The sequence below is a fragment of the Oreochromis niloticus genome, linkage group LG22 (genome assembly GCF_001858045.2).
Source record: "Oreochromis niloticus isolate F11D_XX linkage group LG22, O_niloticus_UMD_NMBU, whole genome shotgun sequence".
Classification (NCBI taxonomy): domain Eukaryota; kingdom Metazoa; phylum Chordata; class Actinopteri; order Cichliformes; family Cichlidae; genus Oreochromis; species Oreochromis niloticus.
Window position 1 is genome coordinate 19,725,191 of NC_031985.2, and position 13,480 is coordinate 19,738,670.

The following is a 13,480-nucleotide window of genomic DNA, read 5'->3' on the forward strand; positions in this document are numbered from 1 at the left end:
AAAAAACGAATGGATGAATGTGGGTGTGAATGGGTGAATGAAGCGTTTTGGCTGCTTAGAGTAGGAAAGCACCGTGTAAGTATCGGCCAGCTTCATTTTGCCATGTGTTCCTGTCAGCTATTTATAACATTGACGGGCTCCGCAGTCTGTTGTTAACAGAAGTATATTTCATATTTCAAGAACATATCTAAATATATAGTATACATATTATGGGCAGTTTTTAGTGGTTCATCCCTAGGGTGTATGAAGGGTGTGATCTGTGATCACCTTTGGATTAAAGCACAACAATCTGAATGTGCAGCAAAGAGGATATTTGTGATTCTCACCTAACTAACCGAAAGTTTATATACCCAACTAAAGCTCAAAGTATATGGGACTGTTATTCCAGCTTCAGTCATTTACTTTTGCTTGTATGGCTTCTGGAAATTCAAAAGATAGCAAAGGCAGCAACAGGATCACCTCACAGAAGAAGCATAAAAAGCCTGAAATGGAGAAGCTCAGGTTGGGTGGGTTGCAAAGTGTCTTGCAGAGGCAACTACTTGCAAGCTAAAATGGATCAAATAGCATGCCCCATGAGATCTGACAGCAGGATGTGCAGAAGGGAATTCACTGATCAGCTGATCTGTCAGTCTTTCTTGCTGGGATTGATTCCCCAACCTGTCAGAGTTAAGTATCCACAGCTTTATTTACATACAACTTTACCAGTGCACTCATGAAGTAAATAAAGCAAGCATGAGAGAAAAAGGAGAACCTGGCATCTTCTTGTGGTTTTTTGTGGTAGTCTTCTTACAACTCTTCTCTTTTTTGTATCCCAGTAGTTGTTAGAAAAAGTCACATTTTAGATGAATGTCTGCATGTCTGCTGCATGTCAGAGTAGTATGTTTGCACTAAGTACCGCAGCAATTTCCTAATGTTGTAAACCTGCTCAACATTTGGCAATAAAACCCTTTCTGATTCTGATTCTGATTCTGAGAAGCTGCTCCTCTGCATTGAAAGGACCAGGATACTTTTTGGAGACCCGCACAGATACAACACAGACCACATCAGATTGAATGACTGGATCATGGTGCATCTGGTGGTTGTTTCCACTTGTATACAAAAACAAGTCGCGAGTAAGTTCACGTCAAATTCAAGAATAAAAGAAAAACATTTGACCAAGAATGATCAAGAGTTCTGGCTCGACTTTCACAACAAGAATCCAGAAAGAAAAAGAGGATTTTTTTTAATACTCTTCTTTTAGTTTTCTACAAATCCACAGCATGTTTGAAAGCAAAGAGCCCTGATGATTAAACTGCAGCTTTCAACACAGACTCGCTCTGACCCTGTGTAATTCGATTTAAATTAGCATCATTAGGCAGTAAATCTGGATTTTGCTTTTGGTTGTGGCAGAATAATAAATTAAGCTCATGTGCCCTTTTCTCATTTCAGCTAACAGCTACAGTACGTCAAAATATGATTCAGAGTCATGATTAATTATAAAAAAGTCTCCCTGAACCACAAAATCAGTTTCATTTCTATCAGTTTATTCCGAAACGTTTTCATTTCATACGTATTTCCCTCCACACGCAGGGGTATTTTCATCATTTAACTTTAACCTTGTGCAACTCTCATACGGGAAGCCTAGTTTGTGCGGTTGCAGCTGGTTGTAAATTAGATTCACATGACGAGGCAGTGAGCAGATGCATAAAAGCTCGCATCAGGAAATAAAACTTCCTCTTTTAAGGCGTGAAGATCTAAGCGTGCTCAAACCGGGTGAACTTGTCTTCCTGGGCGAAGTCATTCTGCAACAAGGTGAGTGCTCTGAGTACTCTTTTCTTTTCACACGTCTTGTTAAATTAATGGCTTGTTTAAGGTTATGGATGTAAGTGAACAATCATATGGTGTCGGAAAAGATTTACTGAGAAAGAAGCTGGGAGATTACAGTAAGAGATTACGGCTTGAACTTCTCTGTTTTGTGATGAACTAATCTTCAGAAGTCTGCTCTGTAGATTAGAATCATGTTTACAGGCTCTTCTGCTTTTGTTTGCAGACTGTGTTTCATTGAAAATGCAGTGTTGCAGTTTTGTACACCGAATGCTAATCATGCTTAACCCTTTCACTACAGTGGACAGCTATCCAAAGGCTGTTTTCTTGTATTTGTGTCAGTGTTGATGGTAAACTTGCTCATAAAGCACTACATTGGACACTGATGTGCCACTCCTTACCCTGCCACCCACTGGTCGTTTAATGTTACTATAGACGTGTTTCGTTGTAATTATAGTTATCTCACCCTTTCATGGATGAATTATGACAACCTCAATCAGGATTTTTATTCATCTTTTCATGCCTAAAGATGCATAAAAATACTTAAGAAAAATTCCTGATTGTGGCTGTCATAATTCATGCATGAAAGGGTTACTATGTTTGCGTGACCATTTTCAGGCTCAGTGGTGACAGAAACCTGGAGTTTATCATTCCGTGTTTGAGTTGTATACATTCCCTCACTGTTTATACTGTGACTCTCTTGTAGAGATTTGTAACCCTGAGCTGGGATCTTCTCAGAGCTCTGACTTTTCACATCTTTCAGTTTAAAGGAAAATACTTTTACTGCATTATTCTTAAACATTATCATGTTTGAATTTAACATAGTTTTAGACAGAAAGTAACCTCAGGTGTGCACCAAATCACAACAAGTTAGATACTGAAATTTCAAAATGAACCACTGAAGTGATTAGCTGATTACACAAGGGTTACATCTGCTTTCCTTTTCCCCCCTTCCTTTTCAGTATGCACACTTTGTGTGCCGTGTTGCTTTTGGCCTTCGTGGTCTTCGCCTGTTCTTCGCCCGCTGTGAACAAATTGTGGGAAGAGTGGAAAACCAAACACGGAAAAGTTTATGATAATCAGGTAAGACTTAAACAGACATTTTGTCTTTTTTATCACATATTCTGGCAAGGTTTGGATGAGACAGCCCAGATTTGTGTTTCAGACTGAGATCGACTTCAGGAGGGCAGTATGGGAGAAGAACGTGCACTTGGTGTTGAGACACAATCAGGAAGCCTCGGCAGGGAAGCACAGCTTCACGCTGGGACTGAACCACCTGGCTGACATGGTAGGATGCTGCTGCTGAGAAGACAGGATGTCTAAACTTTCTAAATCTAGATCCCAATCTGTTATTGTGCAGTCGTTCATTAGTAACATTAAAACAGCTTTAAGGCTCATGGATAGAATTGCATTAAATTATCTAAAACTATCTGTAGTCTGGAGTGACCACAGGAAAAATATCTGAGTGCTGAACAAAGCTGTAGCAACAGTAGAAGAGAGAAGAGGAACAAACAATTGCAGGATCAGTGCACTTGGTTTGGCATTACCATGGTAGAAGTGAGATCTACTACAGAATAGGTGCTCATATGATTGTGGTAGTAACTGCTGACTTTAACCACAGCTGGTTTCATACAGTGACTGTAAATAACATTCAGAAACTTCATTGTTGTCATTTGTCTTCTCATCCAGACAAAAACCATCCATCTTAGTCTGATCTTACTGGTCCTTCTCAGTCCGAGTCTGCTCTGCAGTGGTCCGCATACCCTGCAGTGTCTACACTCAGTTTGCAGCATTTAGTGGCAAAACCACTACAACAAACATGTGCTGTACAGCTGGAATCAGTCAGAATAATAACAGTAATTTGTCTAGTTATTATTATGATTTTTTTCCTGCAGTTCCCTGCACAGGAAAATCTCTGGGTTATATTTTAATCTCAGTATACTTGGGGGCACATTTTGAACATATTTGAATATCAAGTTTTTAAAATATGTTTTAATATTAGGGGGTTGCCTCCAGTCTATATTATGACTATTATGACCTTGGCAGCCACACTTTGAGCCACATATCCAGTTGTATAAAGTCGAAAATCCCTACACAGACGGGATTGGTGTCTCTCTCTCTCTCCCTGCTTGTCTGTCTCACTCATGTATTAACCAATATGTAACTATTACACAAATCACACTCCCAAATCATTGTATAATTATGCTGACGATGGCAGAAATGTTGACAACAAGAAGAAAAATCAACCAAACCGAAAACATTTAGCAATTCCGTTAAACTGAACAGCACCAATTGCAGCGCCAGACTGGAGCGATCACTCACAGGAGCGTATCTGAGAGACCTCTGGTGGATACAAACATTTTAACACCGTGTAAACATAACCATATGTTTGCCATCAGAACCTCAAGTGCATTCATGCACATTGACCTTTTGCTGGTGCAAGATGGACGTGAATGACCACCACTGTTAATCTGCGGATAAAACTGCATCCCCGCGGGCTTAATTTAAACCCTAACCTATAGAGCGGCTCTAATCTCCCTTCATACAATCAGATTAATTTAATCCAGTATGGGCTGGGCCAGCCTGGACAATCAAGATGCTTATTTTTATGTACATGAAGACCCTTATGTAATGCTGGAAATATATAACAGAATATAGAATAACAGCAGAGCTGCAGGGTTGCAAACTGGTTGGTTCTGTGCCGTTCTGGTTCAGTTTGGACTTGTATAAACTATTAAATGAAATACTTTGCTTATGTGCAAATGTCTGATGACCTTGCATTTTATGTGGACTTTGTATTTTAAATAAAAGGATCTCAAGAAAAAGGATTTCATCAAATGTTTTGCACATTGAAAAACCACAAATACAAAGTGCAAAAACCTTAAAATATTAGAGCAACATGTCGGTGTTACAGTGTTGATTTCTTGCTCCTGCATGGATAATATTTTTAATGAATGAATGGATTGTTAATAAAAATTAAAAAAAAACAAGTGCAGAAACAAGAGAGGAATTGTATTCTAAGTTAGAGGGGTTTTATTTTTGATTAAAAATCCAGGAAGCCCGAGCGGTAAAGCCTGGATGGGCGTGGCGTGTTGGCTCTCTGCAGGAAACTGGCAGAAATGTTTGGGACACACGCAAGCTTTTGGCCCGCTGTCAGAGGACAGAATGCTGCAGTTGCCTGGGTGAATAATGTGAGGCAGCTGAAATACACTCACATGTAAGGGGAAAGATTCTGTTTTTAAAGCTGCTGTGAAAGATAAAATGACACAGAGCCATATCTGCTACAGCTGGACTGTTCAGCTTTTGTGTTTTATGCTCTTTGTCAAAGACAGAGGTGATAGTGGGAAGGGGAAGGAGGGCAAACACACAGCCAGCATCTCCATTAGAGATTTGTTAATGCCAAGTGCAAAATTCACAGTGGATGGGAACAGAATGAATTGACTGAGTGGAGCTGTTTCAATGCTTCAGCTTGCTTTTCAGTCGATGATGGGTTTTAAACACATTCGCGACCCGAGATCGGTGCTGTGTTTATATATTCGGTGTCAAGTGAAAAGAATGCTGTTGTGTAGAGCTAATATTTAATCGTGTTTTCATTTTATTTACCGCTGCCATTTCTTTCCCCCCAAGACAGCCGAGGAGATCAATGAGAAGCTGAACGGCTTGAAGCTGGAGGAGACCGTTAATTTCACAAATGGCACTTTTGAGGATGTGAGTGACTCACCGTTACCTGTGAATGTGGACTGGAGGAAAGAGGGCCTGGTGGGTCCCGTCAGAAACCAGGTGAGATCAGGTGTTGTAAGAAAAGGAAAATCATTAACGCGATCCCGTGACAAAAGTGACACTTTGTACTGTTTTTATTTTCTAAGGGTTTGTGTGGGTCATGCTGGGCCTTCAGCTCTTTGGGAGCTCTCGAGGGCCAGCTGAAGAAGCGCACTGGTACACTTGTTTCCCTGAGTCCGCAGAACTTGGTGGATTGCAGCACCCAGGACGGAAACCTGGGTTGCAGAGGAGGCTACATCACCAAAGCCTACAGCTATGTCATTCGCAACGGAGGCGTTGACTCGGAGAGCTTTTATCCCTACGAACACAAGGTCATCCTCTACACGCACAAAGAGAACTGTAGGAAAGAGGGTGGACAAACACAGAAAGACTGACAGTAATTCTGTCTTTTCATAAATGTCTCATTTCTCTTTGCAGAATGGGAAATGCCGCTATTCCGTCCAGGGACGGGCTGGCTATTGTTCCAAATTCAGCATCCTTCCAGAAGGAGATGAGAAGATGCTGCAGAAAGTTTTGGCATCAGTGGGGCCGATCTCCGTGGCCGTGAACGCCATGCTGGAATCTTTCCATATGTACAGTGGAGGTGAGGAGGCTAAAAGCTTCATGGTGTAGGCAATTCTAGTGAATTTTTCTTTATTCAGTGGTCTCTGCTCCACACAAAAGGCTTCAATCCCAGAGGGATAACTCCTCTTGATTTTCATTAAGTGGCTTAAAGAGAATCATGCATTCATTCACTTGAAACTGGTGGAGCCCCCTCAGGGAGGTCATACTTCTCCTACTTTCATTGCAACGTTTGCACATTACCGCTGCTATAATTTTAGGTTTGTCAGCCCTTAGGAGGCCCTTAGCATGAGTAGCCCACTGACCGGCTGTACCACATATTTTTTACCTTATGTATTTTTTTTAACTTACGCACCTGCATTTATTAGGTTTATACAACGTACCCAGCTGCAACCCAAAGCTGATCAATCATGCTGTCTTGCTCGTGGGCTATGGCACAGATGCAGGACAAGACTACTGGCTGGTGAAAAATAGGTAAACGTACCTCCGATTGTTAACCTGTAAAATATTTCCGATATTTTGAAGCTGGATGTGAATGTTTTTGTCTTTTCAGCTGGGGAACCGCATGGGGAGAAGGAGGCTACATTCGGCTTGCCCGGAACAAGAATAATCTCTGCGGCATCGCCAGCTTTCCAGTCTACCCTACAGTGTGAAAATATGGCCCACTAACTCAACTTAGTTTATTTAAATTATTATTAAAGACCAGTCATTGTTACTGTATTTTATTTCACATCAGCGCTAAAGATGCTTAAAGTCTAACCAACTGAAATAACTTTTCATCTGATAAAAAACACAATATCACTGTACTTTAAATGTCTGACTACATACTCACACATGTCTGAGACTGAAATACTTCAGCTCTCATTCAGTAGTGTTGTTTCTACATTGTACTCCATGTATTTATTTACTTTTCTTTCTGCATGTTAAACCTCACAGATTTAATAATAGTGACAACGACAAGTGAAACAGTGAAAAAAATGAAAGATTCATAACATTTTGTGCCATGTAAAAATACTTTATGCACATTCACTCATTTGTATATTTCTAAGCACAAATTTACACTCAAGAACAATAAAGATTTTATCAGCTGATCAGTTTTAATCAGAGATGGGAGTAGAAGTAGTACTAAAGTAGAATTTTGGGGTATCTGAACTTTGCTTGACTATTTTTTCCTGAAAACTTATTGCTTTTACTCCCTACATTTTTTAAACAAATAAGGTAAGGACTGCTCGGTGTTATCTTTTAAACTGGAAATGTGAAGCTTAGATGTAAGTCCTCATGCTTTTAAATCAATACGTGGCTGATGCACAGTATACAGACAGCATAAACGGTGTACAGTCAGTGTAGAGAATGGGCATCAGCCAGGACAACTCATGAAACATCTGCTCACATCTGGTTGAATTCAGGTGTGTAAATCTGCAAAGAGCAGCAGGTCAGCTGATCACATCCTGTACTTTAAAGAAAATCTACTGAAGTTCTCAGTAGAAAGTAAGTTGTGATTCTCTTCCCCACACTGAGCCATTACAACTGATTTTAGTTCCCCCACCCATTGAATTCCACTTTAACCCCAGACTGTACTCCTTTTCCCATTTAGAGGCAAAGAAAATAGAGCTTTTTTCCTTCTTTTTCTCTCATCATGTTCTACATAAATGATTCAAGTTGTTGTTATTATTATATGCTGATATCATTTTATTGTTAGAATAGAATAGAATAGAATAGAATAGAATAGAATAATCCTTTAATTGTCCCACAAGGGGAAATTTGGTTGTAACAGCAGCCAAAAAGACACATATACAAACAAACAGGACACAGAACAGAAACATACACAATTTTTCTTACATATTTACATTAAGGACAATGGTTACTATATACAGAGAGTACTGTACAGTTATTAAATTAGATAAAAATAACTACAGATAAGAGGCAAACCAGGTTGTAGTGCGAATCGGTTGATTAACTTATTGCAGTTACAGTGCTGATGTAAACATCTATAATTGTTGGGAGCAGTTCTGATTGTACAGTCAGCTTGATTGACAGCTGCAGGGAGGAAGGACCTGCGGAAACGCTCCTTCATGCATCTAGGATGCAGCAGTCTGTCACTGAAGGAGCTCTGCAGTTCAGCAACATTTACATGCATAGGGTGGGAGACTCTGTCCATCAGAGATGTTATTTTGGCCAGAGTCCTTCTGTCTCCCACCACCTGCACTGGGTCCAGGGTGCATCCCAGAACAGAGCTGGCCTTCCTGATGAGTTTATCCAACCTCTTCCTCTCAGCTGCTGATAAACTGCTGCTCCAACATACAACACTGTAAAAAATGACAGATGCCACCACAGAGTCATAGAAGGTCTTTAAAAGCGCTCCCTGTACTCCAAATGACCTCAGCCGCCTCAGCAGGTAGAGTCTGCTCTGACCCTTCCTGTAAAGAGCATCACTGTTGTGGCTCCAGTCCAGTTTATTATTCAGGTGAACACCCAGGTACCTATAAGAGTCCACTATCTCAATGTCCACTCCCTGAATGTTCACCGGTGTCAGTGTGGTGGGTCTGCATCTCCGGAAGTCCACCACCAACTCCTTGGTTTTCCCGGCGTTGATCAGCAGGTGGTTCTGCTGACACCAGTCAACAAAGTCCAGAGTCCACTGTCTGTACTCTGAGTCGTCCTCGCATGTGATGAGGCCGACTATGGCAGAGTCGTCAGAGAACTTCTGTAGGTGGCAGCGTGGGGAGTTGATGGAGAAGTCTGCAGTGTAGAGGGTGAAGAGAAACGGTGCCAGCACAGTTCCCTGTGGGGCCCCCGTACTGCAGACCAGCGTGTCAGAGAGACAGCCCTGTGACCTCACATACTGTGGACGTTCTGTGAGGTAGTCCAGTATCCACTGGGACATGTGGTGGTCCACTCCCGATAACTCCAGCTTGTCTCTCAGAAGTCATGGCTGGATGGTGTTGAAAGCACTGGAGAAATCAAAGAACATGATCCTCACAGTGCTTCCAGGCTTCTGCAGGTGAGTCAGAGCTCGGTGCAGGAGGTAGATGATGGCGTCCTCCACCCCAATACCAGGCTGGTAAGCAAACTGCAGCGGATCCAATGAAGACCTCACCAGGGGGCGCAGATGGTTTAGAACCAACCTCTCGAGGGTCTTCATCAGATGCGATGTCAGGGCTACCGGCCTGTTGCTGCTGAGGTCCTTGGGATGGGAGGTCTTTGGTACCGGTACCACACAGGAGGTCTTCCACAGCTGTGGTACTTTCCCCAGTGACAGGCTCAGGTTGAACAGATATCCTAGGATGCCACACAGTTCATCTGCGCAGCATCTCAGGAGCCTGGAGCTGACGCCATCTGGACCTGCAGCCTTCCGCACCTTGGTCTTGCGAAGCTCATTCCTCACTTGAAGTGCTGAGATAGAAAGAGTGGATTTTGGGGGAGGGGTGTGTATGTTGGAGTCCATAGAAGCCGGGGGTGGGTGTAATGACTGGGAGCTGGGAGGTGTGAAGCTGAGCGGTGTGAAGTCCTGAGATGAAGGACAGGCAGTCCCTGAAGATGAAGGAGATTGCAGCAGGGGGGATGATGCTGTGGGAGGGGCGGGTGTTTGATCAAACCTATTAAAATATTTATTTAGGTCATTCACCCACCCCAAGTCTCCTGCAACCTGGGGGGTTGGTTTTTGTCCTGAGATTGTCTTCAGGCTGTTCCAAACCCCTCTGATGTCCTGTTGCAGCTGCTCTTCCATCTTCCTCCTGTAGTTTTCCTTTCCTTGCCTTATCTTCCATTTCAGCTTCTTCTGGACAACTCTCAGCTCCTGTTTGTCCCCAGATCTAAAGACTCTCTTCTTCTCCTTGAGGAGAGCCTTAATTTCTGGATTTATCCATGGCTTGTTGTTAGAAAAACAACATACCTTTTTAATGGGTACGGTGTTGTCCACACAGAAGTTCATGTAATCCGTAATGCAGTCTGTGATGCTGTTGAGGTCATCCTCCAGGGGGCTGCAGAGGTTGTCCCACACAGTAGAACGGAAACAGTCCCTCAGGGCCTCTTCAGTCTCTGCTGACCATTTCCTTACTGTGAGTTTCACTACTGGTTCTCTGTGTACTATCTGAGCCCCTCAGGGGAGGGAGAGGTGATGAGCTGTATGCCTCCTTGGTGTTGGCATACAATAAGTCCAATGTTTTATTGTCTCTGGTGTGGCAGGTAACATACTGGGTGAAGGTGGGGAGAGTGGAGGACAGGGAGATGTGATTAAAGTCCCCAGAGATCAGGAAAAGGGCCTGAGGGTGCTGTGTTTGGAGTCTGCTGGTTACAGTGTGCAGCGTGTTAGATTAATACATTAATATAGCACAAGGTTCAGTAAGCTTGTACAAAAATAGCTGGTAAAAATCTCCTCCAATTAACTACTTCTTATTTTTAGTACATTTCAGAGCTGATACTTTTTCACTTTCACTTCAGTGAAGAAGTTGAATCTGTATTTTAACCTTTACTGGAGTATTTTTCAACACTAGTGCTCTGTGGTCATAAAGGGATGGACGTGGTCGTCAGTTTGTCAAATAATCTGAACTGCATATAATTTATGTGGATGGCTCATAAGACACCTCCTCTCAGTGCTAACATACTTCAGCTGACTTTAAATGTAAATTGATACCACCTGTAAACTCTGCTGCTGCTCCTGTCCACTTAAAATCAGGAGCCACATTGCAGGCTGTTTGCTTTGTCACACTGTGGTTGGAAACTGTCTTCTTCTTTTCCCAGATTCTGAAAATGTTTCGGAGCCTGCTTTTCACAGTCTTGTGTGGATTTGCAGTGGCCGATATCAGTTCGCAAACAGATCGACACTGGGAACTATGGAAGAAAACGCATAAGAAAGTATATTCTCATCAGGTAAAACAAAGGGAAAAAAATACCAAGGTGCTGAATCCTGTAACTTTAACAGGAATGTTTCATGTCTTTATCTATACAAGTGTTTAGCTGGGTTCAGTTTAAGCATATAGGTCTGTTTAAGCTTAATTTTAGAACAAGAACTCACCTTGTTTCATTAACATCAAGCTGTTTGGGTGTCTGAACTCTGGCTTAGTTACTGTGCACATATATGCCACAGAATATTTGGTGTAACATTTATGTTCCAGATTGAGGAGTGGGGACGCAGACTGATTTGGGAAATGAACTTGAAAATGATTAATCTTCACAACCTGGAAGCCTCGCTGAATTTGCACACTTACGAACTGGCAATCAACCACTTCGGAGACATGGTGAGCATTCTCCTCAAACTTTACATCACTCGATGGTGAATGGTGTGTAATTTCTCCACACTTGCAGACCCCTGTGGAGATCACTGGCACTCTCACAGGCACTAGGGTACCATCTGACCTGGAGATGGTTGCTGCGAGCTCCATAAAAGTCAACGCTTCTCTACCAGCTTCAGTGGACTGGAGGGATAAAGGCCTGGTAACTCCAGTCAAAACACAGGTGAGGTCCTAGCTGGTCCCCTCAGATATCCACACGTGTAACAGGAAACCTCTACATTTTTAATCATGTCACGAGTAACCTTTCTTTTAGGGTTCTTGTGGTGCTTGTTGGGCTTTCAGTGCGGCTGGAGCTCTTGAGGGGCAACTTAAAAAGTCTACAGGCATCTTGAGGTCTCTCAGCACTCAAAACCTGATCGACTGCACTACAGATTATGGCAACCGCGGGTGCAATGGTGGCTTAATAGCACGTGCCTTCAAGTATGTTGTTGATAACCAAGGCATTGCTTCTGAAGATGCTTACCCCTATATCGGAAGGGTGAGTCAAGCTTCCACTTCCAGGTAGACTGTGATTAAACCTAGAAGTTTCTCATGTTAAAGAGTCTACTAACTCGACTGAACGTCCGTTTTACAGCATAATCAGTGCAAGTACAACCCACTGTATCGGGCTGCTAACTGCTCAGGGTATTACTGCTTACCAAGGGGGGATGAGTTTGCACTGAAGGAGGCAGTGGCTCTTGTGGGGCCCGTCGCTGTTGCAATTGATGCTTCCAGGCCACAGTTTCACTTCTACCATCGTGGTTGGTTACTTTATTAAAATGATGCACAGATTGAATCTTAGTCAGAGTTCCTATATTTGCCTTCCTGTAACCAACAGGTGTGTACATGGACAACACATGTACCCAGAAAGTGAACCATGGCTCGCTGGTTGTGGGTTACGGCAGAGAGAAAGGACAGGACTACTGGCTCGTCAAAAACAGGTTGTTCTGAGTCACTGGTTGATGGACTGGATCTCTTTTTGTTTCCTTTAATTTTGAGTTTCATGACAGCAACTGCTTCATTTTTTTTTTTAGCTGGGGTGTCCAGTTTGGAGAAGAAGGCTACATTAAGATGGCTCGGAACCGAAACAACCAGTGTGGCATCACTCACCATGCTTGTTTTCCTTTTGTGTGATTAAGTTGGGTCTTTGTTTTATATTTGTATTTTTTCAATGTTTAAATAAACTGTATCACTGAAATTTTAACATGTTGGAAACTTTATGAATTTGCTATAAATTTAAATCTGAATTTGTTCACTTCTATGGACCTATATTACACAACATTGGTCACAGGGTCTCCCTGCCCTTTAGTCATTAAGGCTGGGAATTTGCTATATAAATGCCAGCTGAAAGTTCCCAGTCTCATTTTATTTCAGTTTGTCAAATTGTATAAATTTGGCATTTAAAGAAACTGTTTTGTGGCTTGAGGCAAGTTTAAATGGGCTCTTTAGATCCACAATCCTCTTGACTCTCATGAGCAGCCCCTGCTGCACCTATGACTGAACTGCGGCCAGTTTCTGTAAAACAGGGCTCCATTAGACTGACTGTGGTTAAACTGCAGGTTTGGAAGGTACAACAGGACTCCTGGATTTGGATGTTGAACCTGCACCAGCAGCAGTGACATCAAACGTACCCCATCACAGTGATTCATGGGCCCCAGCCAATGTTTTTCTTCAATTAGACACAAACTAGTTCTAAATCATCATGGAGAGCACTGCCCCCCACTGGAAAATGAAAAAGTATCCATCATAATGCAACTTTGGCCTCTAGGTATCTGGTATTATGAGGATAACGCTGCACCTAATTCAAGTATCTGAACCCACAGCTGTTGTCTCCTTCCTGTTGGATTGCTCTGCTCTGTGGGTTCTTTGTATCCGTTTGCCTAATGATCCTCCTCTTTTCATAACTCTGCTGTATTTGATCATAATTCAAAATGTCTGCAGAGATCGCTTTTCGTTTTTACATCCTGAGCTGCTGGAAGCTTTCCAATCTGAATAGAAGCTAAAATATGTGCAACTGATGCTAAATTTATATTTTTTAACTATTTAACACTGTCCAGTATTTATTT

At 42.3% G+C, this 13,480-nt stretch overlaps 2 protein-coding genes across 2 annotated transcripts; both read left to right on the forward strand.

Annotated features, from left to right (window-relative positions):
• The first annotated feature begins 1,642 nt into the window (after positions 1-1,642).
• On the forward strand, positions 1,643-7,250 carry LOC100690911 (cathepsin L1). The gene is made up of 8 exons (XM_003444107.5): positions 1,643-1,791; positions 2,766-2,886; positions 2,969-3,091; positions 5,431-5,583; positions 5,670-5,894; positions 6,001-6,166; positions 6,513-6,618; positions 6,698-7,250. The coding sequence occupies exons 2-8, from the start codon at positions 2,767-2,769 to the stop codon at positions 6,795-6,797; spliced, it is 993 nt and encodes a 330-aa protein (XP_003444155.1). The 5' UTR covers positions 1,643-1,791; position 2,766; the 3' UTR covers positions 6,798-7,250.
• A 3,540-nt stretch (positions 7,251-10,790) lies between these two features.
• LOC100690368 (cathepsin S) lies at positions 10,791-12,624 on the forward strand. The gene is made up of 7 exons (XM_003444188.5): positions 10,791-11,013; positions 11,259-11,381; positions 11,449-11,598; positions 11,689-11,913; positions 12,010-12,175; positions 12,253-12,355; positions 12,449-12,624. The coding sequence occupies exons 1-7, from the start codon at positions 10,894-10,896 to the stop codon at positions 12,546-12,548; spliced, it is 987 nt and encodes a 328-aa protein (XP_003444236.1). The 5' UTR covers positions 10,791-10,893; the 3' UTR covers positions 12,549-12,624.
• Positions 12,625-13,480: the final 856 nt, after the last annotated feature.

Bases quoted from the DNA above. Each gene is read 5' to 3' on its own strand.
- LOC100690368 (XM_003444188.5), top strand. From the start codon at position 10,894: ATGTTTCGGAGCCTGCTTTTCACAGTCTTGTGTGGATTTGCAGTGGCC. The intron at 11,382-11,448 runs GTGAGCATTCTC...CCACACTTGCAG, and splicing joins TCAACCACTTCGGAGACATG to ACCCCTGTGGAGATCACTGG. The intron at 12,176-12,252 runs GTTGGTTACTTT...TGTAACCAACAG, and splicing joins GTTTCACTTCTACCATCGTG to GTGTGTACATGGACAACACA.
- LOC100690911 (XM_003444107.5), top strand. From the start codon at position 2,767: ATGCACACTTTGTGTGCCGTGTTGCTTTTGGCCTTCGTGGTCTTCGCC. The intron at 5,584-5,669 runs GTGAGATCAGGT...TTATTTTCTAAG, and splicing joins TGGGTCCCGTCAGAAACCAG to GGTTTGTGTGGGTCATGCTG. The intron at 6,167-6,512 runs GTGAGGAGGCTA...TGCATTTATTAG, and splicing joins TTTCCATATGTACAGTGGAG to GTTTATACAACGTACCCAGC.